This window comes from Pongo abelii, chromosome 9 (genome assembly GCF_028885655.2).
Source record: "Pongo abelii isolate AG06213 chromosome 9, NHGRI_mPonAbe1-v2.0_pri, whole genome shotgun sequence".
NCBI classification, from domain to species: Eukaryota; Metazoa; Chordata; class Mammalia; order Primates; family Hominidae; genus Pongo; species Pongo abelii.
In genome coordinates, this window is record NC_071994.2 from 999793 (window position 1) to 1025202 (window position 25410).

The following is a 25410-nucleotide window of genomic DNA, read 5'->3' on the forward strand; positions in this document are numbered from 1 at the left end:
TACCTAGGCACACACAGTCACACATGCACACATGCGTGGACACAGAGTCACACATGCACACATGCATGGACGCAGAGTCACACATGCACACATGGTCACACAGTCATACAATGCACTGCATGCACACAGTGCACACATGCACACATGCATAGACACAGACACCCAAGAACACACTCACAGTTACACAGTCACATATGCACACATGCATGGATGCAGACATGCGGGCACATACAGTCACACATGCACACAGTGCACACGTGTACACAGGCCTAGACACAGATACCCAGGCACACACAGTCACACATGCATGGACACAGAGTCACATGTGCACACATACATACAAGTGGACAGACACAGGCACAGTCACGTGCACACATGCACACATGCACTCACACTCAGTCACACATAAACACATGCTCACATGCATGGACACTGACACATAGGCACACAGTCACACATGCACACATGCATAGACACAGACACCCAGGCACACACAGTTACACAGTCACACATGCACACATGCATGGATGCAGACACACAGTCACACAGTCACATGCACACACTGCACACATGTACACATGCCTAGACACAGACACGCAGGCACACACACATAGTCAAACATGCACACATGCGTGGACACAAAGTCACACATGCACACATGCACACATGCATGGACAGACAGGCAGGCACAGTCACGTGCACACAGGCACACACAGTCACACATGTACACGTGCCTAGACACAGATACCCAGACACACACAGTTACACAGTCACACAGTCACACATGCATGGATGCAGACACACAGGTACACAAGGTCGCACAGTCATATAATGCACCACATGCACACCATGCACACATGCACACATGCATAGACACATGCATAGACACAGACACCCAGGCACACACTCACAGTTACACAGTCACACATGCACACATGCATGGATGCAGACACACAGGCACACATAGTCACACAGTCACTCATGCGCATAGGAGCCAGGCCACAGAGCTACCAGTCCCTCACTGGGGTGGGGGGTCTTCTGTTCTCATCCCATCCTCTGGGTCTGGCTTTTTCCTTCCTCTCCTCGCCCCTGCTCTGTTCCCACAGTTAGAACCCAATGGGGGGCTCTTCCGGAGCTGGCTTTGGGGCAGTGCCCGGGGGCTTTGGGCTCGGAACTAGCCACATGGGGAAGCTGGGGGTCTGAGCAGGGTGGGTGCGTGTCAGTGGAGTGGGACTTGTAGCCATGTGCTTGCTTTGCAGCGTGTGCACCAACTCCTCCCAAGTCGTCTGCAGGCCGGAGGAAGGTGAGCTGCCCTCTGCTGACAGCCCTGCGGTGGCCGGGCCCATCCTGGGGAAGCCTGTGGGGCCTTGGATGGGTAGGGGGTGCTGGTCTCCTCCTGGGCTCTGCCCCTTTGGTCCCCCCAAGCTCAGACCCACCTCTGACGTGTATCAGCCCTGGGGGGCTGCCATGACCCCTTTTGTTTCTTCTGGGGTGCTGGTGTCCTGTGGGGAATTTCCATCACCCTCTCCCGTCATCCAGCTTCTGCGTTCTGATGAGATTCCCTTTATTCAAAGAGAGGGGCTCCGGGACGGGTGCAGTTTCACTGGAGCATTTCTTAGCTGCTTATGGGGGCTCGGGCACACCTGGCCTTCCCCCGTCTTGCTCCTGATGAGGTGATTCTTGGCCTCACCCTCGCCCCCAGGAAAGATTATCAACCAGACCCAGGATGGCGCCTTCTGCTACTGGGAGATCTGTGGCCCCAACGGGACGGTGGAGAAGCACTTCAACATCTGTCTCACTACACCACGCCCATCCATCCAGACCACCTCCACCACCATCCCCCTCCCCACCACCCCCACCACCTTCACCACCACCACCACCACCACCACCACCTCGACCCCCAGCACAGGTAAGGCCCCCTGGTTCCCTCCATGCTTCCTCGGGCTCTCACCTTCCCCTGCATCCAGCATCCAGCACAGAGGGCTCTTTCAGGGGCAGGCCCCGGCCCGGTGCAGCCAGGCTCTGACCTCTGCACACCAGCTGCAGAGTGAGGTGACAGTGACATTCCTCTGCACTGAGGTGTGAGGGGGGCCTGCCCTGGCTCCCCTGGCCTGGTGCATTGAGATAGTAGCATCCTGACCACATCCCCAAGCCCAGACCACAGTGGAGGATCACCTGGGGAGATTTCTGAAAACCAGAAGGAAACTATCCCCAAGGGTTAGAGAAATTTTCTCATGTTCCCCTGCGTTTGTTCTGGTTGAAATCGTAGCTACCACTGAACAAGCCACCAGGGGTATGATAGCCACAGAAAAAAGAAATTAAAAAAAAAAAAGACAAGATTTTAAAAGATCTTGAACTATATAATGATATCCTCTTTTCTTCCTGCTTTATTACAGTTTCATCAACAACTCCGAGTAAGTGACGGTGATGATATTCATGATGACAAGCAGAGTGGGAAGAGCTAAGTCTTATAAAATCACCTGCAGGATGCTTCCTTCAGGGCCCAGATGTGAGGCTGGCGGGGCTGGACTCCTCTGCTTAGGGACCAAAGATGGGTGTATTTTGGCCACTTCATTCATGATTTGCTGAGGCCAGGGGCTAAAGTGAGACCTGATTGGCTGTTGGTGACAATATTGTTGGTTAAGAGTGGAGACAAAGCCCCTTCTGGCACACTTCCTTACTGGAATGGGCAGCTCTCTTGTTATTGATTCTTTGAAAAAAAAAGTATTGAAAATAGCTGAGGAAAGGGTCCATCACACCCAGGTGTGGCCCTGGGTGGCCCCATCTCTTTGGGCTCAGGTTTTCAGTTGCAAAATGAGGATGGAAGTGGTGTCCAGCCCTGAGCTCTCTGGCCCTGCACTCTGGTTTTTTGGCAATGACAGGGAAAAGAGAGATTGCAGCTGGGGGACGGTCATGGAGGTCCCTGGGTCCTCTGAATCCTGGTGGCCTCCTGGAGGTGCCTCTCCCCAGGTGTGAGAGACAAGAGCTTGGTTTTGCTTCCCTAGAGCTGTGCTGCCTCTGGTCTGACTGGATCAATGAGGATCACCCCAGCAGTGGCAGCGACGGCGGCGACCGAGAAACATTTGATGGGGTCTGCGGGGCCCCTGAGGACATAGAGTGCAGGTCGGTCAAGGAGCCCCACCTCAGCTTGGAGGAGCTAGGCCAGAAGGTGCAGTGCGACGTCTCTGTTGGGTTCATTTGCAAGAATGAAGACCAGTTTGGAAATGGACCATTTGGACTGTGTTACGACTACAAGATACGTGTCAATTGTTGCCTGCCCGTGAATTGTATAACCAACCCTCCACCAACCACCACCCCCAGCCCTCCAATAACCAACACAACCACCCCTCCACCAACCACCACCCCCAGCCCTCCAATAACCACCACAACCACCCCTCCACCAACCACCACTCCCAGCCCTCCAATAACCACCACAACCACCCCTTCACCAACCACCACTCCCAGCCCTCCAACCACCACCCCCAGCCCTCCAATAACCACCACAACCACCCCTTCACCAACCACCACTCCCAGCCCTCCAACCACCACCCCCAGCCCTCCAATAACCACCACAACCACCCCTTCACCAACCACCACTCCCAGCCCTCCAATAACCACCACGACCACCCCTTCACCAACCACCACTCCCACCCTTCCACCAACCACCACTCCCAGCCCTCTAACAACTACTCCTCTCTCTCCATCAATAACTCCTCCTACATTTTCACCATTCTCAACGACAACCCCTACTATCCCGTGCGTGCCTGTCTGCAATTGGACTGGCTGGCTGGATTCTGGAAAACCCAATTTTAACAAACCAGGTGGAGATACGGAATTGATTGGAGACGTCTGTGGACCAGGCTGGGCAGCTAACATATCTTGCAGAGCCACCATGTATCCTGATGTTCCCATTGGACAGCTTGGACAAACAGTGGTGTGTGACGTCTCTGTGGGGCTGATATGCAAAAATGAAGACCAAAAGCCAGGTGGGGTCATCCCTATGCCCTTCTGCCTCAACTACGAGATCAACGTTCAGTGCTGTGAGTGTGTCACCCAACCCACCACCATGACAACCACCACCACAGAGACCCCAACCACGACACCCATCACCACCAGTACGGTGACCGCAACACCGACCAGCACACAGACCCCAACCACGACACCCATCACCACCACTACGGTGACCGCAACACCCACCAGCACACAGATCCCAACCGTGACACCCATCACCACCACCACTACGGTGACCCCAACCCCAACACGCACCACCACTACCACAGAGACTCAAACCCGGACACCCACCACGATCACTACAGTCACCCAAACCCTAACAGCCACCAGCACACAGACCCCAACCCCAACACCTATCACCACCACCACTACGGTGACCCCAACCCCAACAGCCACCGGCACACAGACCCCAACCCCGACACCCATCACCACCACCACTACGGTAACCCCAACACCCACCAGCACACAGACCCCAACCCCGACACCCATCGCCACCACCACTATGGTAATCCCAACACCCACCGGCACACAGACCCCAACCACGACACCCACCACCACCACTACGGTGACCCCAACCCCAACACCCACCGGCACACAGACCCCAACCCCGACACCCATCACCACCACCACTACGGTAACCCCAACACCCACCGGCACACAGACCCCAACCCCGACACCCATCGCCACCACCACTACGGTAACCCCAACACCCACCGGCACACAGACCCCAACCGCGACCCCCATCACCACCACCACTACGGTAACCCCAACACCCACCGGCACACAGAGTACAACCCCAACACCCATCACCACCACCACTACGGTAACCCCAACACCCACCGGCACACAGAGTACAACCCCGACACCCATCACCACCACCACTACGGTGACCCCAACCCCAACACCCACCGGCACAGAGACCACAACTCCAACGTCGACCACCACCACTACAGTGACCCCAACACCAACACCCACCACCACTACCACAGAGACTGAAACCCGGACACCCACCACGATCACTACAGTCACCCAAACCCCAACAACCACCAGCACACAGACCCCAACCCCAACAACTATCACCACCACCACTACGGTGACCCCAACCCCAACACCCACCGGCACACAGACCCCAACCCCGACACCCATCGCCACCACCACTACGGTAATCCCAACACCCACCGGCACACAGACCCCAACCCCGACACCCATCGCCACCACCACTACGGTAATCCCAACACCCACCGGCACACAAACCCCAACCACGACACCCACCACCACCACTACGGTGACCCCAACTCCAACACCCACTGGCACACAGACCCCAACCCCGACACCCATCGCCACCACCACTACGGTAACCCCAACACCCACCGGCACACAGACCCCAACCGCGACCCCCATCACCACCACCACTACGGTAACCCCAACACCCACCGGCACACAGAGTACAACCCCAACACCCATCACCACCACCACTACGGTAACCCCAACAGCCACCGGCACACAGACCCCAACCGCGACCCCCATCACCACCACCACTACGGTAACCGCAACACCCACTGGCACACAGAGTACAACCCCAACACCCATCACCACCACCACTATGGTGACCCCAACCCCAACACCCACCAGCACACAGAGTACAACCCCGACACCCATCACCACCACCACTACGGCAACCCCAACACCCACTGGCACACAGACCCCAACCCCGACACCCATCACCACCACCACTATGGTGACCTCAACCCCAACACCCACCGGCACACAGACCCCAACCACGACACCCATCGCCACCACCACTACGGTAACCCCAACACCCACCGGCACACAGACCCCAACCGCGACCCCCATCGCCACCACCACTACGGTAACCCCAACACCCACCGGCACACAGACGCCAACCCCGACACCCATCGCCACCACCACTACGGTAACCCCAACACCCACCGGCACACAGACCCCAACCGCGACCCCCATCACCACAACCACTATGGTAACCCCAACACCCACCGGCACACAGACCCCAACCCCAACACCCATCACCACCACCACTACGGTGACCCCAACCCCAACACCCACCACCACAGAGACCACAACTCCAACGTCGACCACCACCACTACAGTGACCCCAACACCAACACCCACCACCACTACCACAGAGACTCAAACCCGGACACCCACCACGATCACTACAGTCACCGAAACCCCAACAGCCACCAGCTCACAGACCCCAACCCCAACACCTATCACCACCACCACTATGGTGACCCCAACCCCAACACCCACTGGCACACAGACCCCAACCCCGACATCATTCACCACCACCACTATGGTGACCCCAACCCCAACATCCACCGGCACACAGAGTACAACCCTGACACCCATCACTGCCACCAGTACGGTGACCCCAACCCCAACACCCACTGGCACACAGACGCCAACCACGACACCCATCACCACCACCACTACGGTGACCCCAACCCCAACACCCACCGGCACACATACGCCAACCACGACACCCATCACCACCACTACGGTGACCCCAAACCCAACACCCACCGGCACACAGACGCCAACCACCACACCCATCACCACCACCACTACGGTGACCGCAACTCCAACACCCACCAGCACACAGAGTACAACCCTGACACCCATCACCGCCACCAGTACAGTGACCCCAACCCCAACACCCACTGGCACACAGACGACAACCACGACACCCATCACCACCACCACTACGGTGACCCCAACCCCAACACCCACTGGCACAGAGACCCCAACCACGACACCCATCACCACCACCACTACGGTGACCCGATCCCCAACACCCACCGGCACACAGACCCCAACCACGACACCGATCACCACCACCACTACGGTGACCGCAACTCCAACACCCACCAGCACACAGACCCCAACCACGACACCCATCACCACCACTACGGTGACCCCCACCCCAACACCCACCGGCACACAGACCCCAACCCCGACACCATTCACCACCACCAGTACGGTGACCCCAACCCCAACAACCACCGGAACACAGAGTACAACCCTGACACCCATTACCGCCACCAGTACGGTGACCCCAACCCCAACACCCACCGGCACACAGACGCCAACCACGACACCCATCACCACCACCACCACTACGGTGACCCCAACCCCAACACCCACCGGCACACAGACCCCAACCACGACACCCATCACCACCACTACGGTGACCCCAACCCCAACACCCACCAGCACACAGACCCCAACCCCGACACCCATCACCACCACCACTACGGTGACCCCAACCCCAACACCCACCAGCACACAGAGTACAACCCCGACACCCATCACCACCACCACTACGGTAACCCCAACATCCACTGGCACACAGACCCCAACCCCGACACCCATCAACACCACCACTACGGTGACCCCAACCCCAACACCCACCGGCACACAGAGTACAACCCCGACACCCATCGCCACCACCACTACGGTAACCCCAACACCCACTGGCACACAGACCCCAACCACGACACCCATCACCACCACCACTACGGTAACCCCAACACCCACCGGCACACAGACCCCAACCGCGACCCCCATCACCACCACCACTACGGTAACCCCAACACCCACCGGCACACAGACCCCAACCGCGACCCCCATCACCACCACCACTACGGTAACCCCAACACCCACCGGCACACAGACCCCAACCCCAACACCCATCACCACCACCACTACGGTGACCCCAACCCCAACACCCACCGGCACACAGACCCCAACCACGACACCCATCACCACCACCACTACGGTAACCCCAACCCCAACACCCACCACCACAGAGACCACAACTCCAACGTCGACCACCACCACTACAGTGACCCCAACACCAACACCCACCACCACTACCACAGAGACTCAAACCCGGACACCCACCACGATCACTACAGTCACCCAAACCCCAACAGCCACCAGCACACAGACGCCAACCGCAACAACTATCACCACCACCACTACGGTGACCCCAACCCCAACACCCACCGGCACACAGACCCCAACCGCGACCCCCATCACCACCACCACTACGGTAACCCCAACACCCACCGGCACACAGAGTACAACCCCAACACCCATCACCACCACCACTACGGTGACCCCAACCCCAACACCCACCAGCACACAGAGTACAACCCTGACACCCATCACCACCACCACTACGGTAACCCCAACACCCACTGGCACACAGACCCCAACTGCGACACCCATCACCACCACCACTACGGTGACCCCAACCCCAACACCCACCGGCACACAGACGCCAACCCCGACACCCATCACCACCACCACTACGGTAACCCCAACACCCACCGGCACACAGACCCCAACCGTGACCCCCATCACCACCACCACTACGGTAACCCCAACACCCACCGGCACACAGAGTACAACCCCAACACCCATCACCACCACCACTACGGTAACCCCAACACCCACTGGCACACAGACCCCAACCCCGACACCCATCACCACCACCACTACGGTGACCCCAACCCCAACACCCACCGGCACACAGACACCAACCACGACACCCATCACCACTGTTACGGTGACTCCAACCCCAACACCCACCGGCACACAGACCCCAACCACGATACCCATCACCACCTCTACGGTGACCCCAACCCCAACACCCACCAGCACACAGAGTACAACTCCGACACCCGTCACCACCACCACTACGGTGACCCCAACCCCAACACCCACCGGAACACAGACCCCAACCACGACACCCACCACCACCACTACGGTGACCCCAACCCCAACACCCACCGGCACACAGACGCCAACCACGACACCCATCACCATCACCACCACAGTGACCCCAACACCAACACCCACCGGCACACAGACCCCAACCACGACACCCATCACCACCACCTCTACAGTGACCCCAACACCAACACCCACCGGCACACAGACCCCAACCACGACACCCATCACCACCACCACTACGGTGACCCCAACACCCACCGGCACACAGACCCCAACCGCGACCCCCATCACCACCACCACTACGGTAACCGCAACACCCACCGGCACACAGAGTACAACCCCAACACCCATCACCACCACCACTACGGTGACCCCAACCCCAACACTCACCAGCACACAGAGTACAACCCCGACACCCATCACCACCACCACTACGGTAACCCCAACACCCACTGGCACACAGACCCCAACTGCGACACCCATCACCACCACCACTACGGTGACCCCAACCCCAACACCCACCGGCACACAGACCCCAACCCCGACACCCATCGGCACCACCACTACGGTAATCCCAACACCCACCGGCACACAGACCCCAACCCCGACACCCATCGCCACCACCACTACGGTAACCCCAACACCCACTGGCACACAGACCCCAACCCCGACACCCATCACCACCACCACTACGGTGACCCCAACCCCAACACCCACCGGCACACAGACCCCAACCGCGACCCCCATCACCACCACCACTACGGTGACCCCAACCCCAACACCCACCGGCACACAGACGCCAACCCCGACAACCATCGCCACCACCACTACGGTAACCCCAACACCCACCGGCACACAGACCCCAACCGTGACCCCCATCACCACCACCACTATGGTAACCCCAACACCCACCGGCACACAGAGTACAACCCCAACACCCATCACCACCACCACTACGGTGACCCCAACCCCAACACCCACCAGCACACAGAGTACAACCCCGACACCCATCGCCACCACCACTACAGTAACCCCAACACCCACTGGCACACAGACCCCAACCCCGACACCCATCACCACCACCACTACGGTGACCCCAACCCCAACACCCACCGGCACACAGACCACAACCACGACCCCCATCACCATCACCACTATGGTGACCCCAACCCCAACACCCACCGGCACACAGACGCCAACCCCGACACCCATCACCACCACCACTACGGTGACCCCAACCCCAACACCCACCGGCACACAGACCCCAACCCCGACACCCATCGGCACCACCACTACGGTAATCCCAACACCCACCGGCACACAGACCCCAACCCCGACACCCATCGCCACCACCACTACGGTAACCCCAACACCCACTGGCACACAGACCCCAACCCCGACACCCATCACCACCACCACTACGGTGACCCCAACCCCAACACCCACCGGCACACAGACCCCAACCGCGACCCCCATCACCACCACCACTACGGTGACCCCAACCCCAACACCCACCGGCACACAGACGCCAACCCCGACACCCATCACCACCACCACTACGGTAACCCCAACACCCACCGGCACACAGACCCCAACCGTGACCCCCATCACCACCACCACTATGGTAACCCCAACACCCACCGGCACACGGAGTACAACCCCAACACCCATCACCACCACCACTACGGTGACCCCAACCCCAACACCCACCAGCACACAGAGTACAACCCCGACACCCATTGCCACCACCACTACGGTAACCCCAACACCCACTGGCACACAGACCCCAACTGCGACACCCATCACCACCACCACTACGGTGACCCCAACCCCAACACCCACCGGCACACAGACCCCAACCCCGACACCCATCGGCACCACCACTACGGTAATCCCAACACCCACCGGCACACAGACCCCAACCCCGACACCCATCGCCACCACCACTACGGTAACCCCAACACCCACTGGCACACAGACCCCAACCCCGACACCCATCACCACCACCACTACGGTGACCCCAACCCCAACACCCACCGGCACACAGACCCCAACCACGACCCCCATCACCACCACCACTACGGTGACCCCAACCCCAACACCCACCGGCACACAGACGCCAACCCCGACACCCATCACCACCACCACTACGGTAACCCCAACACCCACCGGCACACAGACCCCAACCACGACACCCATCGCCACCACCACTACGGTAACCCCAACACCCACCGGCACACAGACCCCAACCCCAACACCGATCACCACCACCACTACGGTGACCCCAACCCCAACACCCACCGGCACACAGAGTACAACCCTGACACCCATCACCACCACCACTACGGTAACCCCAACCCCAACACCCACCGGCACACAGAGTACAACCCCGACACCCATCACTGCCACCAGTACGGTGACCCCAACCCCAACACCCACAGGCACACAGACGCCAACCACGACACCCATCACCGCCACCACTACGGTGACCCCAACCCCAACACCCACCGGCACACAGAGTACAACCCCGACACCCATCACCACCACCACTACGGTAACCCCAACCCCAACACCCACCGGCACACAGACCCCAACCCCGACACCCATCGCCACCACCAGTACGGTGACTCCAACCCCAACATCCACCGCCACACATACGCCAACCACGACACCCATCGCCACCACCACTACGGTGACCCCAACCCCAACACCCACCAGCACACAGACCTCAACCCCGACATCATTCACCACCACCAGTACGGTGACCCCAACCCCAACACCCACCGGCACACAGACCCCAACCCCGACACCCATCGCCACCACCAGTACGGTGACCCCAACCCCAACACCCACCGGCACACATACGCCAACCACGACACCCATCACCACCACCACTACGGTGACCCCAACCCCAACACCCACCGGCACACAGACCTCAACCCCGACATCATTCACCACCACCAGTACGGTGACCCCAACCCCAACACCCACCGGCACACAGACCGCAACCCCAACACCATTCACCACCATCACTACGGTGACCCCAACCCCAACACCCACCGGCACACAGACCCCAACCACGACACCCATCACCACCACCACTACGGTAACCCCAACCCCAACACCCACCGGCACACAGACCCCAACCACGACACCCATCACCACCACTATGGTGACCCCAACCCCAACACCCACCGGCACACAGACCCCAACCCCGACATCATTCACCACCACCAGTACGGTGACCCCAACCCCAACACCTACCGGCACACAGACCCCAACCCCGACATCATTCACCACCACCACTACGGTGACCCCAACCCCAACACCCACCGGCACACAGACCCCAACCCCGACACCCATCGGCACCACCACTACGGTAATCCCAACACCCACCGGCACACAGACCCCAACCCCGACACCCATCGCCACCACCACTACGGTAACCCCAACACCCACTGGCACACAGACCCCAACCCCGACACCCATCACCACCACCACTACGGTAACCCCAACCCCAACACCCACCGGCACACAGACCCCAACCACGACACCCATCACCACCACTACGGTGACCCCCACCCCAACACCCACCGGCACACAGACCCCAACCCCGACATCATTCACCACCACCAGTACGGTGACCCCAACCCCAACACCTACCGGCACACAGACCCCAACCCCGACATCATTCACCACCACCACTACGGTGACCCCAACCCCAACACCCACCGGCACACAGAGTACAACCCTGACACCCATCACAGCCACCAGTACGGTGACCCCAACCCCAACACCCACCGGCACACAGAGTACAACCACGACACCCATCACCGCCACCAGTACAGTGACCCCAACCCCAACACCCACCGGCACACAGAGTACAACCACGACACCCATCACCGCCACCAGTACAGTGACCCCAACCCCAACACCCACCGGCACACAGAGTACAACCACGACACCCATCACCGCCACCAGTACGGTGACCCCAACCCCAACACCCACCGGCACACAGAGTACAACCACAACACCCATCACCGCCACCAGTACGGTGACCCCAACCCCAACACCCACCGGCACACAGACCCCAACCACGACACTCATCGCCACCACCACTACGGTAACCCCAACCCCAACACCCACCGGCACACAGACCCCAACCCCAACACCCATCACCACCACCAGTACGGTGACCCCAACCCCAACACCCACCGGCACACAGACCCCAACCCCGACATCCATCACCACCACCACCACTACGGTAACCCCAACCCCAACACCCACCAGCACACAGAGTACAACCCTGACACCCATCACCGCCACCAGTACGGTGACCCCAACCCCAACACCCACCACTACAAGCACGGAGGCCCCCACCCCCATAAGCACAACACCCATTCCTCAGTCAACCACATCCAAACCTCCGCCTGGGTCCTCAACCCCTCCGACCTCTCGGTCCACCTCTTCCCCTCCCATGGAGTCAACCACCCTTCTGACTACCCTACCACCTGCCATTGAGACAACCAGCACGGCCCCACCCTCCACACCCACGGCACCCACGACCACGAGAGGAGGCCACACACTGTCTCCACCGCCCAGCACCACCACGTCCCCTCCAGGTAAGCAGAGTCGCTCGGTTCCTCCGGCCTGGGATGCTTCTTCCTCCCCTTGTACCAGGCAAGACTGTCCCAGGAAGGGTCGAGGCACGTTCTGGGCGCCTCCCTGCCCCACCAAGCTTGGTCACTGTGTGGGCAGAAGCCGCTGACACTGGCCAGTGCTGGGCAGTGGAGCCAAAGGCCATTCCGCTCACCCATAGGACGGCCTTTTTAGGAGCTGCTGACTCTGGCCAGTGCTGGGCAGTGGAGCCAAAGGCCACCCGCTCGCCCATAAGACGGCCTTCTTCAGGGGCCCACTGCTATGTGATGTGGTGCTGTGAGAGCCCACCAAGGCTTGGGGGCAGAGAGAGGCTGACAGTGAGGCGCCTGCGGGTCCTCCTGCTTCTGGCTGCACCCCCTCCTCGGGGCCTTTTCCTGGTGGACGGCGTGCCACAGCCAGTGCCTTCTGGACGCCTCTTGCTGGCAGTTGGCTTGGCCAGCAAGCTGTGTTGCTGCCGGAGCGCCAGGTCACCTGCAGGCTCTTGTGACACTCGGCTGTGGTGATACTGGCCTTGCCGCTCCACCCTGCCTGGTGACTCTGAGAGCCTGGGAGGTGGGCGCGGGGCCCTGGTCCTCCAGTTCTGCCACCCGGTTGGCTGTCTGGCTCCCTTGCAGCTGGGGAGTGGCAGTTGGGACCCTGTGGCGTCTGAGATGTGCAATGTCTCAGCCCTCACTGGTGTCTCCTGCTCTCACAGGCACCCCCACTCACGGTACCACGACCGGGTCATCTTCAGCCCCCACCCCCAGCACTGTGCAGACAACCACCACCAGCGCCTGGACCCCCACGCCGACCCGACTCAGCATCATCACGACCACAGGCCTGAGGACCAACCCCGCCACTGTGCTTACCTGCTGTGTCCTGAACGACACCTACTACGCACCAGGTACTCAGGCTGTTCACATCCTGTGCTTGGGTGGCCGAGGCTGGCCCTGGCATGTACCGATGGGTCAGGCGCCAGGGCTGAGATCGCAGTGGGAGCGTCTCAGGAGGCGGCAGCCGTCGAGGGTGGCTGTGCCCAGGGCACGGCTTCCCTTGGGTGGCCTCTGTGGGGACCTCCGCTGTGGGGACCTCTGCGGGGTCCAGCGGCTAGCCCTGCCTCCGGCTAGCCCTGCCTCTGGACGGTGTGACTGTGGGTCTGTCTCCCTTCGCAGGTGAGGAGGTGTACAACGGCACATACGGAGACACCTGTTATTTCGTCAACTGCTCACTGAGCTGTACCTTGGAGTTCTATAACTGGTCCTGCCCGTCCACGCCTTCCCCATCGCCCACGCCCTCCAAGCCATCGCCCACGCCCTCCAAGTCAACGCCCACGCCCTCCAAGTCATCGCCCACGCCCTCCAAGCCATCGCCCCCGCTCTCCAAGCCGACGCCCAGCACCAAGCCCCCCGAGTGCCCAGACTTTGATCCTCCCAGACAGGTCAGTGGGCTGCAGGCGGCTTTGTCCCCAAGGCACTGAGCGCAGCATGTCCGGGCAGCCGAGGCCCCAGGCACAACTTCCTGCTGGTCGTCTGAGGGCTGAGGCCTCCTGCAACCCTTGGGTGCGGGGTCTGCCGAGCCCTCCACATTTTCACTGTGCCCCGCCGTGCCTGGCGAGGTGGCTGGCTGCAGTGAGGTCCGTGGAAGCCACCTCGGCCTCCAGCCTCCCGGCTCAGCACCCGCCCCTCCCGAGCGTGGACCACCCCATCCCGTGCCGGTCCCCCTGACCGTCCCTTGCCTCCCGCCCCCAGGAGAACGAGACTTGGTGGCTGTGCGACTGCTTCATGGCCACGTGCAAGTACAACAACACGGTGGAGATTGTGAAGGTGGAGTGTGAGCCACCGCCCATGCCCACCTGCTCCAACGGCCTCAAACCTGTGCGCGTCAAGGACCCCGACGGCTGCTGCTGGCACTGGGAGTGCGACTGTGAGTCCGGGGCCCCCAGGCCCTCCCCGCATCTCCTGCCCTCTCCGTGGGTGGGGGCTGCAGGGCCCGTCTCCCGGGGGCGGAAGGGCTGAGGCTCCTTGGGCACAGACCCCACTGTGGTGTTCGCTGAGGCTGGGTGACTTCTGAGGGTCTTCTCACAGCCCTGCTTTTGCCTCATTGGGTAGGGAGGGCCTGGGCAGGTGGAGGGCTTGCCTGGTGGAGTTAGGGCCCCTCCCTGGAACAAGGGTGCTTCTGAGGCAAGAGGGGGCTGAGTTGAGGTTTGAACCCTGGTCCGTCCTGCAGAATGGGCCGCTGTGGGTGCGCCAGGGCCAGTGCGGCTCAGACGTCCCCGTGCCCACGCACAGCAGTGGGGTTTTCAGGCCCCAGCTTCCTGCTGGCTCTTCCTGACTGTGCCCCGGCCCAGCCCTTGCACCCGACCCCGGCCGAGGGGCACAGGTGGCACGGCTCACTCCGGCTCCCTCGCAGGCTACTGCACGGGCTGGGGGGACCCGCACTATGTCACCTTCGACGGACTGTACTACAGCTACCAGGGCAACTGCACCTACGTGCTGGTGGAGGAGATCAGCCCCTCCGTGGACAACTTCGGAGTTTACATCGACAACTACCACTGCGATCCCAATGACAAGGTGTCCTGCCCCCGCACCCTCATCGTGCGCCACGAGACCCAGGAGGTGCTGATCAAGACCGTGCATATGATGCCCATGCAGGTGCAGGTAGGCACAGCATGGCCGCGGGAGGCTGGCACGGAGGCGGGTGCCCACATGGGCCCCAATGCACCCCGGTTCCCCAGGGGCCAGAGGACTGGGCTGCGGGAGTGCCCAGGCATAGCCTCTCCTAGCACCGGGCTGGAAGGTGGGATGGGGTGGGCGACTGGCTCCGGGACACATCAGCTCTTCCCGCAGGCCCTCCAGGTGCGTCCTGGGCTCCTCAAGCCCTGGCACGCATGCCACCATGCCACGCTGGGCACAGTCTCTGCAGCAGAAGCTGCCTCCTGAGGACAGAGTCAGGGACAGGGCTCTGCACACCCTTGGCTGAGACGCCCCTACTTGCAAGGGAATCATTGGTTCTGAGGCTCAGGAGGCCCCGGGAGCCTGTGCGGGGCTCCACAGTCCCCAGGTGCTCCCAGGAGAGCTCCTTCACTGGCTCACCCATGGGACCAGGGTCTGGTTGGGAGCAGTGGAGTGGAAGCAAGAAAGGGGGTAGAAAATGGAGGTAGGCAGGGCCCTCTCCCTACATGTGTAGGTCAGAGAGCAGGCGGGGTGGGGCAGCCCTGGAGCTCTCCCAAGGAGAGGACCGAGGCAGCTGCAGCTCCCATGGGTGTTGGCCGCAGGTGCAGGTGAACAGGCAGGCAGTGGCACTGCCCTACAAGAAGTACGGGCTGGAGGTGTACCAGTCTGGCATCAACTACGTGGTGGACGTCCCCGAGCTGGGCGTCCTCGTCTCCTACAACGGCCTGTCCTTCTCCGTCAGGCTGCCCTACCACCGGTTCGGCAACAACACCAAGGGCCAGTGTGGTGAGTTCCGTGACCCCCATGGCCCCCGAGGCCCCCCGAGGCCCCCACGGCTCCCACTGTCCCCTGTGCCCCCATGTCCTGCCCCAGGGCAGGTGGCCAGGCCAGGCTGAGGCTGAGGCTGCGTGTAAACACCCATGGGCCCGGCTGTGGGCCTCTTGCCCCGCTGCTCGGGGCTGCTGTGGCCATCATCCCGGGTTCAGTCCCTGTGAAGAGCCAACAGGAGGGGGTCTGGCCTGGTCTCTGCCCTCAGCCCTGGATGGCCGGTCCCGGGCATCTGGGCTGGAGAAGGACAGGGTTTCCCTGTCTGCAGCGTGGCCTCTCTCACTGATACAGGCACGTGCACCAACACCACCTCCGACGACTGCATTCTGCCCAGCGGGGAGATTGTCTCCAACTGTGAGGCTGCGGCCGACCAGTGGCTGGTGAACGATCCCTCCAAGCCACACTGCCCCCACAGCATCTCCACGACCAAGAGCCCGGCCATCACCGTGCCCGGGGGCGGCAAAACGACCCCACACAAGGACTGCACCCCATCTCCCCTCTGCCAGCTCATCAAAGACAGGTGACCCCGCCTGGGCCTGCCTGTGGCCACGACACTAACAAGCTGAGGGCTTCTGTGCCCCAGCCCCCAGCTCTTGCAAAGAGGAAGGAGGCAGCGCGTGGGGCCTGGCGCTGGGGCTGGGAAGGCACAATGCCGCAGAACCAGGATCAGGCACTAGGTCGTCGTGGGGTCCAGGACCCTGGCCCTTGGGTTCCACGGGGCTGAGCTGCCGTGTCCGGCCTGTGCCTTTATTGAGCTCCACAGTCTCTCCTGGCTCCTGGGAAGGTGCAGGGCTGGCCGAGTGTGAGGCCCGGAGTAGACCAGTCAACCCAGGACAGAGCTCAGGGCTGATATTGGGAGGGAAGATTTGGGCTTTGACAGAGAGAGGGGGTGCTCCTAACGCTGGCAGTCATGGGGAGTCAGCATCCTGTCCCTGGAAGTATAGGGGCCAGGTACAGGCTGGGTGTCCGTCTGCCAGGGTTGCTGGAGGGGGTCCTGAAGCTGATGACCACGTAGACGTGGCTTCTATCTCTGGGAGCCGGGCTGCAGAGCCACCTTGCTCGCCCATCCCTTGGTCTGTCCCTGAGCCTTTCCCCTGGCTGGCCTGTCCCTTGACCCTCCATCAGCCACAGGCGCCTCTCTGGTGGGTGCCGGACTCCAGGAGGACAGTCCGGGCAGAGATGCTGGGGTAGGGAGTGGGGGAGAGGCAGGTGCCACCTGAGTGTGACCTGTGCCTTTCCCTGCGCAGCCTGTTTGCCCAGTGCCACGCACTGGTGCCCCCGCAGCACTACTACGATGCCTGCGTGTTCGACAGCTGCTTCATGCCGGGCTCGAGCCTGGAGTGTGCCAGTCTGCAGGCCTACGCAGCCCTCTGCGCCCAGCAGAACATCTGCCTCGACTGGCGGAACCACACGCATGGGGCCTGCTGTAAGTGCCCATCTGCCCCTGCCCTGGAGCTGGGGGCCTGCAGGCCAGACGTGGTCTCTAGGCTCTGCCGGGTGCTGTGCCCAGCCTGAAGCTAGACCTAGGTGGGCTGCGGCCAGGGATGCAGAGATGGTGGGTGTGAGACCAGGGCTGGGGCCATGGGGTGGGGAAGGCCAGGCTGGAGGGGCTGAGGTGCTGGGGCTTCTGCCAGTGTCGCTAAACGCAACTGGGTGCCCACCACCCAGCTCAGGACAACTGCGAGGGTGGAGGTTGATGCCCAGGCAGCTGGCCACCCTCCTCCGTGTGTGGGGCACTGGGCAGCTGTCACTCAAGGGGGTCCAGGCTCCTCCGCCTGACATGAGGCAGCCCTCTGACCCCTGCCCCGTCCCGCAGTGGTGGAGTGTCCATCTCACAGGGAGTACCAGGCCTGTGGCCCCGCAGAAGAGCCCACGTGCAAATCCAGGTATGTTGTTTGAGGGTCCACCAGGACCGTGGGCTCGCCCTCTGCAGTGCAGAGGGTGGCATCATCCGGGCATAGCAGTCCCGCCTGCCAGCTCCTCAGCCCCACCCCACCTGTCTGACAATGCCCTCCCACCCCCAGCTCCTCCCAGCAGAACAACACAGTCCTGGTGGAAGGCTGCTTCTGTCCTGAGGGCACCATGAACTACGCCCCTGGCTTTGATGTCTGCGTGAAGACCTGCGGTAGGCCACCCACTCACACTGTCCCCTCCTGCCTCCCTCCTGCCTCCTCCTGGGTGTCCACGGAGGCTGGGACCAGGAGGCTGACCACCCCTCACCCCTGCTCCCTGCTGCACAAGGACTCTGCTAATACAACTTGTCTCCTGGGTGTTCATGGAGGCTGGGACCAGGAGGCTGACCACCCCCACCCCTGCTCCCTGCTGCACAAGGACTCTGCTAACACAACTTGTTTCTTCGCTCTTCCTAGGCTGTGTGGGACCTGACAATGTGCCCAGAGAGGTAGGCCCCACTGTGTTGCTGGGGGATCCTCCCACAAATTCTGAATTCTGGGGAGTGAGGGATGGACATGAAAACCTGGAGCCTCAAAGATTGAGGAATGAGGTCATCTAAGTCCTGGATGGCTGAGTTGGCAGGGACACCACCCACTCACCCACCCATCCTTCCACCCACCCACTCATCCACCTATGCACCCATCTACCCACTCACCTACCCCTCCATCCATCCTTCCACCTACCTAGTCATCACCCACTCACTCATCTATGCACCCACCCACCCACCCACTCATCCATCCATCCATCCATCCATCCATCCACCATCCACCTACCCATCCATCCACCATCCATCTACCATCCACCATCCACCCAACCATCCACCATCCATCCATCCATCATCTATCTACCATCCACCCACCCATCCATCCATCTATCCATCCATCATCTGTCTACCATCCACGCACCCACCTATCCATCCACCCATCCATCCACTCATCCATCCACTCATCCATCCATCCATCCATCCATCCATCCACCATCCATCTACCATCCACCATCCACCCAACCATCCAACATCCATCCATCCACCCATCATCCATCTACCATCCACCCACCTACCCACCCATCCATCCATGCATCCATCCATCCATCATCTGTCTACCATCCACCCACCCACCTATCCATCCACCCACTCATCCATCCATCCATCCATCCATCCACCCATCCATCTATCCACCATCCACCTACCCATCCATCCACCCATCCATCCACCATCCATCTACCATCCACCAATCCATCCACCATCCATCTACCATCCACCATCCACCATCCACCCAACCATCCACCATCCATCCATTCACCCATCATCCATCTACCATCCACCCACCCACCCATCCATCCACCCATCCATCCATCCATCCGTCCACCCACCCACCATCTGTCTACCATCCACCCACCCACCCATCCATCCACCCAACCATCCACCATCCATCCATCCATCCATCCACCATCCATCTACCATCCACCCTCCCATCCATCCACCCATCCACCCACCCATCCACCCACCCATCCATCCATCCACCCACCATCCACCCATTTATCCATCCATTCTCCCTCCCTCCATTCACCACCCATTGGTCATATGATACTCTGTCTAGAAGCTCTGACATGACATCTTGGCCATCTCTGTACTGCCCATGCCTCCTACCTGTGGTAGCAGCCATGTGGCTGATTCCTTAGCTAAATTCTGCACAAACCTGAGAGGCCTGAGTGGAGAATTTGCCACGTGCCAAGCCCCTGCTGGCAGATGCTGGTGAGCAGGTCATGACTTTGTGATATCAGTGAATGAGCAGCTACTGTCCTATCCCAGAACCTGCCTGGTGTGCTCAGAAGTGAGGAGGGACACGGTTTTCCCCCAGGATCCCTCAGGACTCTGCTCAGGGTAGCTGTTTCTCCCCGCTGACCACAGCTGCAGCTCCAGGGCTGTGGTGAGGCGGGGCCTGCCTGGCGCCTCCTGTCCTCTCTACTCACCCTTCTTTCCCTGCAGTTTGGGGAGCACTTTGAGTTCGACTGCAAGAACTGTGTCTGCCTGGAGGGTGGAAGTGGCATCATCTGTCAGTCCAAGAGGTGCAGCCAGAATCCTGTTACCCACTGCGTGGAAGACGGCACCTACCTCGCCACGGAGGTCAACCCTGCCGACACCTGTTGCAACATTACCGTCTGCAGTAAGGCCATCCCCTGGGGCCCACGCCACCTCTCAGGGGTGCACACATCCCTGTAGGCTGGGCTGCCTGCTGTACCCTCCTTGGCAAGTGAGGAAACAGCTGGCTTGGGGGCCTCTGCTGTGCCCCTTGAGAGGGCTTGGGAGGGGGCTGCTGGGCCCAGTCCAGGCATCCCTGCTGCAGGGCCTGACCTGGGTGGGGAGGGGACCCTCGGAGGTGCTGGAGGCCCAACCCTGTGCAGTGGCCCCGGGGGCTTTGCCTGGGAGGAGCCACCCTCACGGCCGCGTGCGCACCGTCTTCAGAGTGCAACGCCAGCCTGTGCAAAGAGAAGCCCCCCGTGTGCCCGCTGGGATTCGAAGTGAAGAGCAAGATGGTGCCTGGAAGGTGCTGTCCCTTCTACTGGTGTGGTAAGCAGGGCTGGTGGGCAGGGCAGGGAGGAGGCTGCCGCCCGGGGTGGGGTGGCTGTAAGGGGATCGGCTCCCTCCTGGGGGTCTCAGATTCTGGGGACACAGATGGCTGCACGCTTGGCTGATGCACCCACCCCAGCCCTGCGTGCTCGCTCCATCCACTGGGAGTGCACCGGGAGTGGGGGTCTGGCCAGGTGGCCACCCCGGGGCAGTCTCCAATGAACGGCCTTCTCTGTTCTTTCTCCCAAGAGTCCAAGGGGGTGTGCGTTCACGGGAATGCTGAGTACCAGGTGAGCCCTGGGCTGGGTGAAGGGGAGGAGGGGAGGAGGTCAGCTGCAGCGTGGGGGTCCTGGCAGGCTCTTGGGCTGGCTGGTGTGCTGGAGAGGCCCCTGCCTCACGTCTCTCCCTCTGCCCGAAGCCCGGTTCTCCAGTTTATTCCTCCAAGTGCCAGGACTGCGTGTGCACGGACAAGGTGGACAACAGCACCCTGCTCAACGTCATCGCCTGCACGCACGTGCCCTGCAACACCTCCTGCAGCCCTGTAAGCGGCCGCCCTCCTCCTTCAGCCTGCCCTTTTCCCTCCTCCCAGACAAGCACCCGGGCCCATGTCTGCGTCGTGACCCTTTCTTTCCTCCTTTCAACGCCAACCTGTCCCTGTCCCCACCTCTCCATCCTGACACCTGCCCAGCCTGGGGCCTCCTCCAGGTGGGGGTCTCGGCAGCCCCGCAGGCTTTGTGTGGTGTGGGGTACAGCCTGGGAGTTCAGCTGCAGTGGCGTGTCTGTGTGCGCAGGGCTTCGAACTCGTGGAGGCCCCCGGGGAGTGCTGTAAGAAGTGTGAACAGACGCACTGTATCATCAAACGGCCCGACAACCAGCACGTCATCCTGAAGGTAGGTGTGCGCTGCTGGCCCCGACGCGGCTGGGTTGCTTGAGCCCAGGGCAAGGCACGGGCCACCCAGGATCCCCCAGCTGAGTCCTCCCAGTCCTGGGCGCAGCTGTGATGGGCGTCCTGGGGCTGCCATGACAAATGAGCAGGAGTCTTCAGGGCAGAAAGGGATTCTCCTGGTTCTGCGGCCCAGAAATCCAAGAGCAAAGGGCCTCAGGGCTGTGCTCCCTCGGAGGCGCTAGGCAAGGACCCTTCCCAGCCTCTGGTCACTCCAGGTGCCCCTTGGCTGTGACCACGAGGTTTCCTTCCCTGTGTTTGCCTCTCCTCTCCCTTTTAAGGATTTAGGGCCCCCCAAGCAGGATGATCTCATCTTAGGATCCTTCACTTAATGACACCTTCAAAGACCCCCTTTCCAAGGCAGGTCACGTTCATAGATTCAGAGTTAGAACACGGACAGACCTTTGAGGGTTGTGTGGGCTCCAGGCTGGCGCCTGATGTGGGGCCCTGCCCATGTCACTTGTGGCCCTGGGCCCCGCCAGGAAGCCTCCCCGGCCAGGTGTCTCCAGGGTGTCTTCCTGGCCGGGCTGGGGCTGGGCCTGCTGCCCTCCCTCACCAGAGCTCCCTGCCCTACAGCCCGGGGACTTCAAGAGCGACCCGAAGAACAACTGCACATTCTTCAGCTGCGTGAAGATCCATAACCAGCTCATCTCGTCCATCTCCAACATCACCTGCCCCAACTTCGATGCCAGCATTTGCATCCCGGTGAGTTGGCCACCTGGGGCCTGGCTGTGTGTGCTCTGCCGGGAGTGGGGGTGCCTGGTGTTCTGGGGCGCTGGGGCCCCAGTGCTGCGACAGTGGTCTTGGGCCTGGTCTGAGCTGCCGCAGGAGGCTTTGCCTGGGGCTTTCTGCAGCAGCTACCCCGGCCCATGGCATGGTGGGAAGGTGCTCTCATCCCCAGGAATGTCTGGGGGTCCCGGGCTCATTCTCCTTTCCCTCCAGGGCTCCATCACACTCATGCCCAATGGATGCTGCAAGACCTGTGAGTACAGGGCACAGCCTGGGGGGTGGATAGTGTGGGGGCACAAGGGCTGGTGCCCTCAGCCCCGCCTGGGGTGGCTGGAGGCTGGACAATGGCCTCCGAGTGGGCAGTGAGGGCTGGGGGCTGAGGCCGAGCCTGGGGAGGGGACGCAGTGAGGGAGAGCCACCTCGAAGATGTGGAGGCCCTGCCCTGAGCCGCCGCCCCCTCTCCCCAGGCACCCCTCGCAATGAGACCAGGGTGCCCTGCTCCACTGTCCCCGTCGCCACGGAGGTTTCGTACGCCGGCTGCACCAAGACTGTCCTCATGAATCATTGCTCTGGGTCCTGCGGGACATTTGTCCTGTGAGTCCCAGGCTGGGAGTGTGCCTGGAGGGGGTGGTGGAGGCCCCAGGGAGGGGAGAGGCCAGCGCTGGCCCCGGGAGGTCACCCCTCACTCCGCCCTCCCCCCAGATACTCGGCCAAGGCCCAGGCCCTGGACCACAGCTGCTCCTGCTGCAAAGAGGAGAAAACCAGCCAGCGCGAGGTGGTCCTGAGCTGCCCCAATGGCGGCTCGCTGACACACACCTACACCCACATCGAGAGCTGCCAGTGCCAGGACACCGTCTGCGGGCTCCCCACCGGCACCTCCCGCCGGGCCCGGCGCTCCCCCAGGCATCTGGGGAGCGGGTGAGCGGGGTGGGCACAGCCCCCTTCACTGCCCTCCACAGCTTTGCCTCCCCCGGACCCTCTGAGCCTCCTAAGCTCGGCTTCCTCTTTTCAGATATTTATTGTCTGAGTCTTTGTTCAATCCTTGCTTTCCAATAATAAACTCAGGGAGACATGCTGCACTGTGTGGTTTAGGTTGGTGCTGCAGGGGTGCGGCTTGGCCACTGTGTCTGGCGGAGGCCACCAGGTGGGCATGCAGGACACGGGGACACCACACACACGCCACGCGGTTGGCAAATCCCTTGTACCAAATGCAGAAGGGACGTGGGGGCTGCCTGCCCTCCGCTCCCCGTTCTCACCCTGGGCAAAACCCCCACGGGGCTGTCAAAATGTGGTCAGATTCCCTTGTAGGAATCCCCCGGCCCTGAATCTGTGAAAAGAGCCCTGGGTTCCTTCACAGCCATCTCCCAGGCTTTCCATGGTTGGTGGGGCCTTTGTGTAGCCCCGAGGGTCAGGTGGCCCTGGGGAGGGTGTGTGTGTGTGTGTGTGTATGTGTGTATGTGCACGTGCGCGCGTGTTTGTGTAGCCCTGAGGGTCAGGTGGTGCTGGGGAGGGTGTGTGCGTGTGTGTGTGTGTGTGTGTGTGTAGCCCCAAGGGTCAGGTGGCCCTGGGGAGGGTGTCTGTGTGTGTCTGTGTGTGTGTGTAGCCCCGGGGGTCGGGTGGCCCTGGGGAGGGTGTGTGTGTGTGTGTATGTGTGTATGTGCACGTGCACGCGCGTGTGTGTAGCCCCGGGGGTCGGGTGGCCCTGGGGAGGGTGTGTGCGTGTGTGTGTGTGTGTGTGTGTGTGTAGCCCCTAGGGTCAGGTGGCCCTGGGGAGAGGGGGTGTGTGTGTGAGTGTGCAGCCCTGGGGGTTGGGTGGCCCTGGGGAGGCGGTGTGTGTGTGCGTGTGTGTGTGCATGCACGTGTGAGCATTTGCTTGTGTGCACGTGTCTGCATGTGCTGTGTATGTGATGTGTGTGCACGCATCTGTGTGTGTGTGCATAAGCGTGCAAGCATTTGCTTGTGTGCACACGTGTCTGCATGTGCTGTGTGTATGTGAGATGCGCCTCGTCCTGGGTCTCTACACTGGGAAAATGGAGAAAGTCTTAGTCCTCAGGTCACTGTCAGCTCCTGCTGCATAGTGACAAAAGGTGGCCAGGACCTGGTGGCCCCATCAGGGCTTTGGGGAGCTGCCAGGCAGAGCTGCCAACACCTTCAAACCTGCAGAAGTTCTGGTTGGCTCCACGGACCCAGCTGGACAGGGGGCACTGGCTGTGGACCCTGGGCACAGTGCCCACTCGTGTTGGAGAGCTGAGCCCCTGGCCTTCTGGGTGGAGCCCACGGAGGCTGCT

At 61.3% G+C, this 25410-nt stretch overlaps 1 protein-coding gene across 1 annotated transcript in view; it reads left to right on the forward strand.

Moving 5' to 3' along the window:
- Nucleotides 1-24196, forward strand: part of MUC2 (mucin 2, oligomeric mucus/gel-forming) — a 38624-nt gene extending 14428 nt beyond the window's left edge. The window contains exons 27-57 of the mRNA XM_054526173.1: nucleotides 1260-1303; nucleotides 1703-1909; nucleotides 2397-2414; nucleotides 3006-4120; nucleotides 4799-5447; nucleotides 5505-5900; nucleotides 6228-7386; nucleotides 7702-7875; nucleotides 7993-10359; nucleotides 10744-12078; nucleotides 12274-13029; nucleotides 13102-13412; nucleotides 14144-14332; nucleotides 14601-14866; nucleotides 15177-15351; nucleotides 15838-16085; nucleotides 16703-16886; nucleotides 17220-17448; nucleotides 18176-18354; nucleotides 18745-18814; nucleotides 18953-19053; nucleotides 19298-19329; nucleotides 20869-21046; nucleotides 21346-21450; nucleotides 21700-21740; nucleotides 21869-21991; nucleotides 22242-22340; nucleotides 22970-23098; nucleotides 23336-23375; nucleotides 23590-23716; nucleotides 23825-24196. Coding sequence (XP_054382148.1) covers nucleotides 1260-1303; nucleotides 1703-1909; nucleotides 2397-2414; nucleotides 3006-4120; nucleotides 4799-5447; nucleotides 5505-5900; nucleotides 6228-7386; nucleotides 7702-7875; nucleotides 7993-10359; nucleotides 10744-12078; nucleotides 12274-13029; nucleotides 13102-13412; nucleotides 14144-14332; nucleotides 14601-14866; nucleotides 15177-15351; nucleotides 15838-16085; nucleotides 16703-16886; nucleotides 17220-17448; nucleotides 18176-18354; nucleotides 18745-18814; nucleotides 18953-19053; nucleotides 19298-19329; nucleotides 20869-21046; nucleotides 21346-21450; nucleotides 21700-21740; nucleotides 21869-21991; nucleotides 22242-22340; nucleotides 22970-23098; nucleotides 23336-23375; nucleotides 23590-23716; nucleotides 23825-24044 — 11266 coding nt within the window. The 3' untranslated portion in view covers nucleotides 24045-24196. The remainder of the gene's footprint in view (nucleotides 1-1259; nucleotides 1304-1702; nucleotides 1910-2396; nucleotides 2415-3005; nucleotides 4121-4798; nucleotides 5448-5504; nucleotides 5901-6227; nucleotides 7387-7701; nucleotides 7876-7992; nucleotides 10360-10743; nucleotides 12079-12273; nucleotides 13030-13101; nucleotides 13413-14143; nucleotides 14333-14600; nucleotides 14867-15176; nucleotides 15352-15837; nucleotides 16086-16702; nucleotides 16887-17219; nucleotides 17449-18175; nucleotides 18355-18744; nucleotides 18815-18952; nucleotides 19054-19297; nucleotides 19330-20868; nucleotides 21047-21345; nucleotides 21451-21699; nucleotides 21741-21868; nucleotides 21992-22241; nucleotides 22341-22969; nucleotides 23099-23335; nucleotides 23376-23589; nucleotides 23717-23824) is intronic.
- The last annotated feature ends 1214 nt before the right edge of the window (nucleotides 24197-25410 follow it).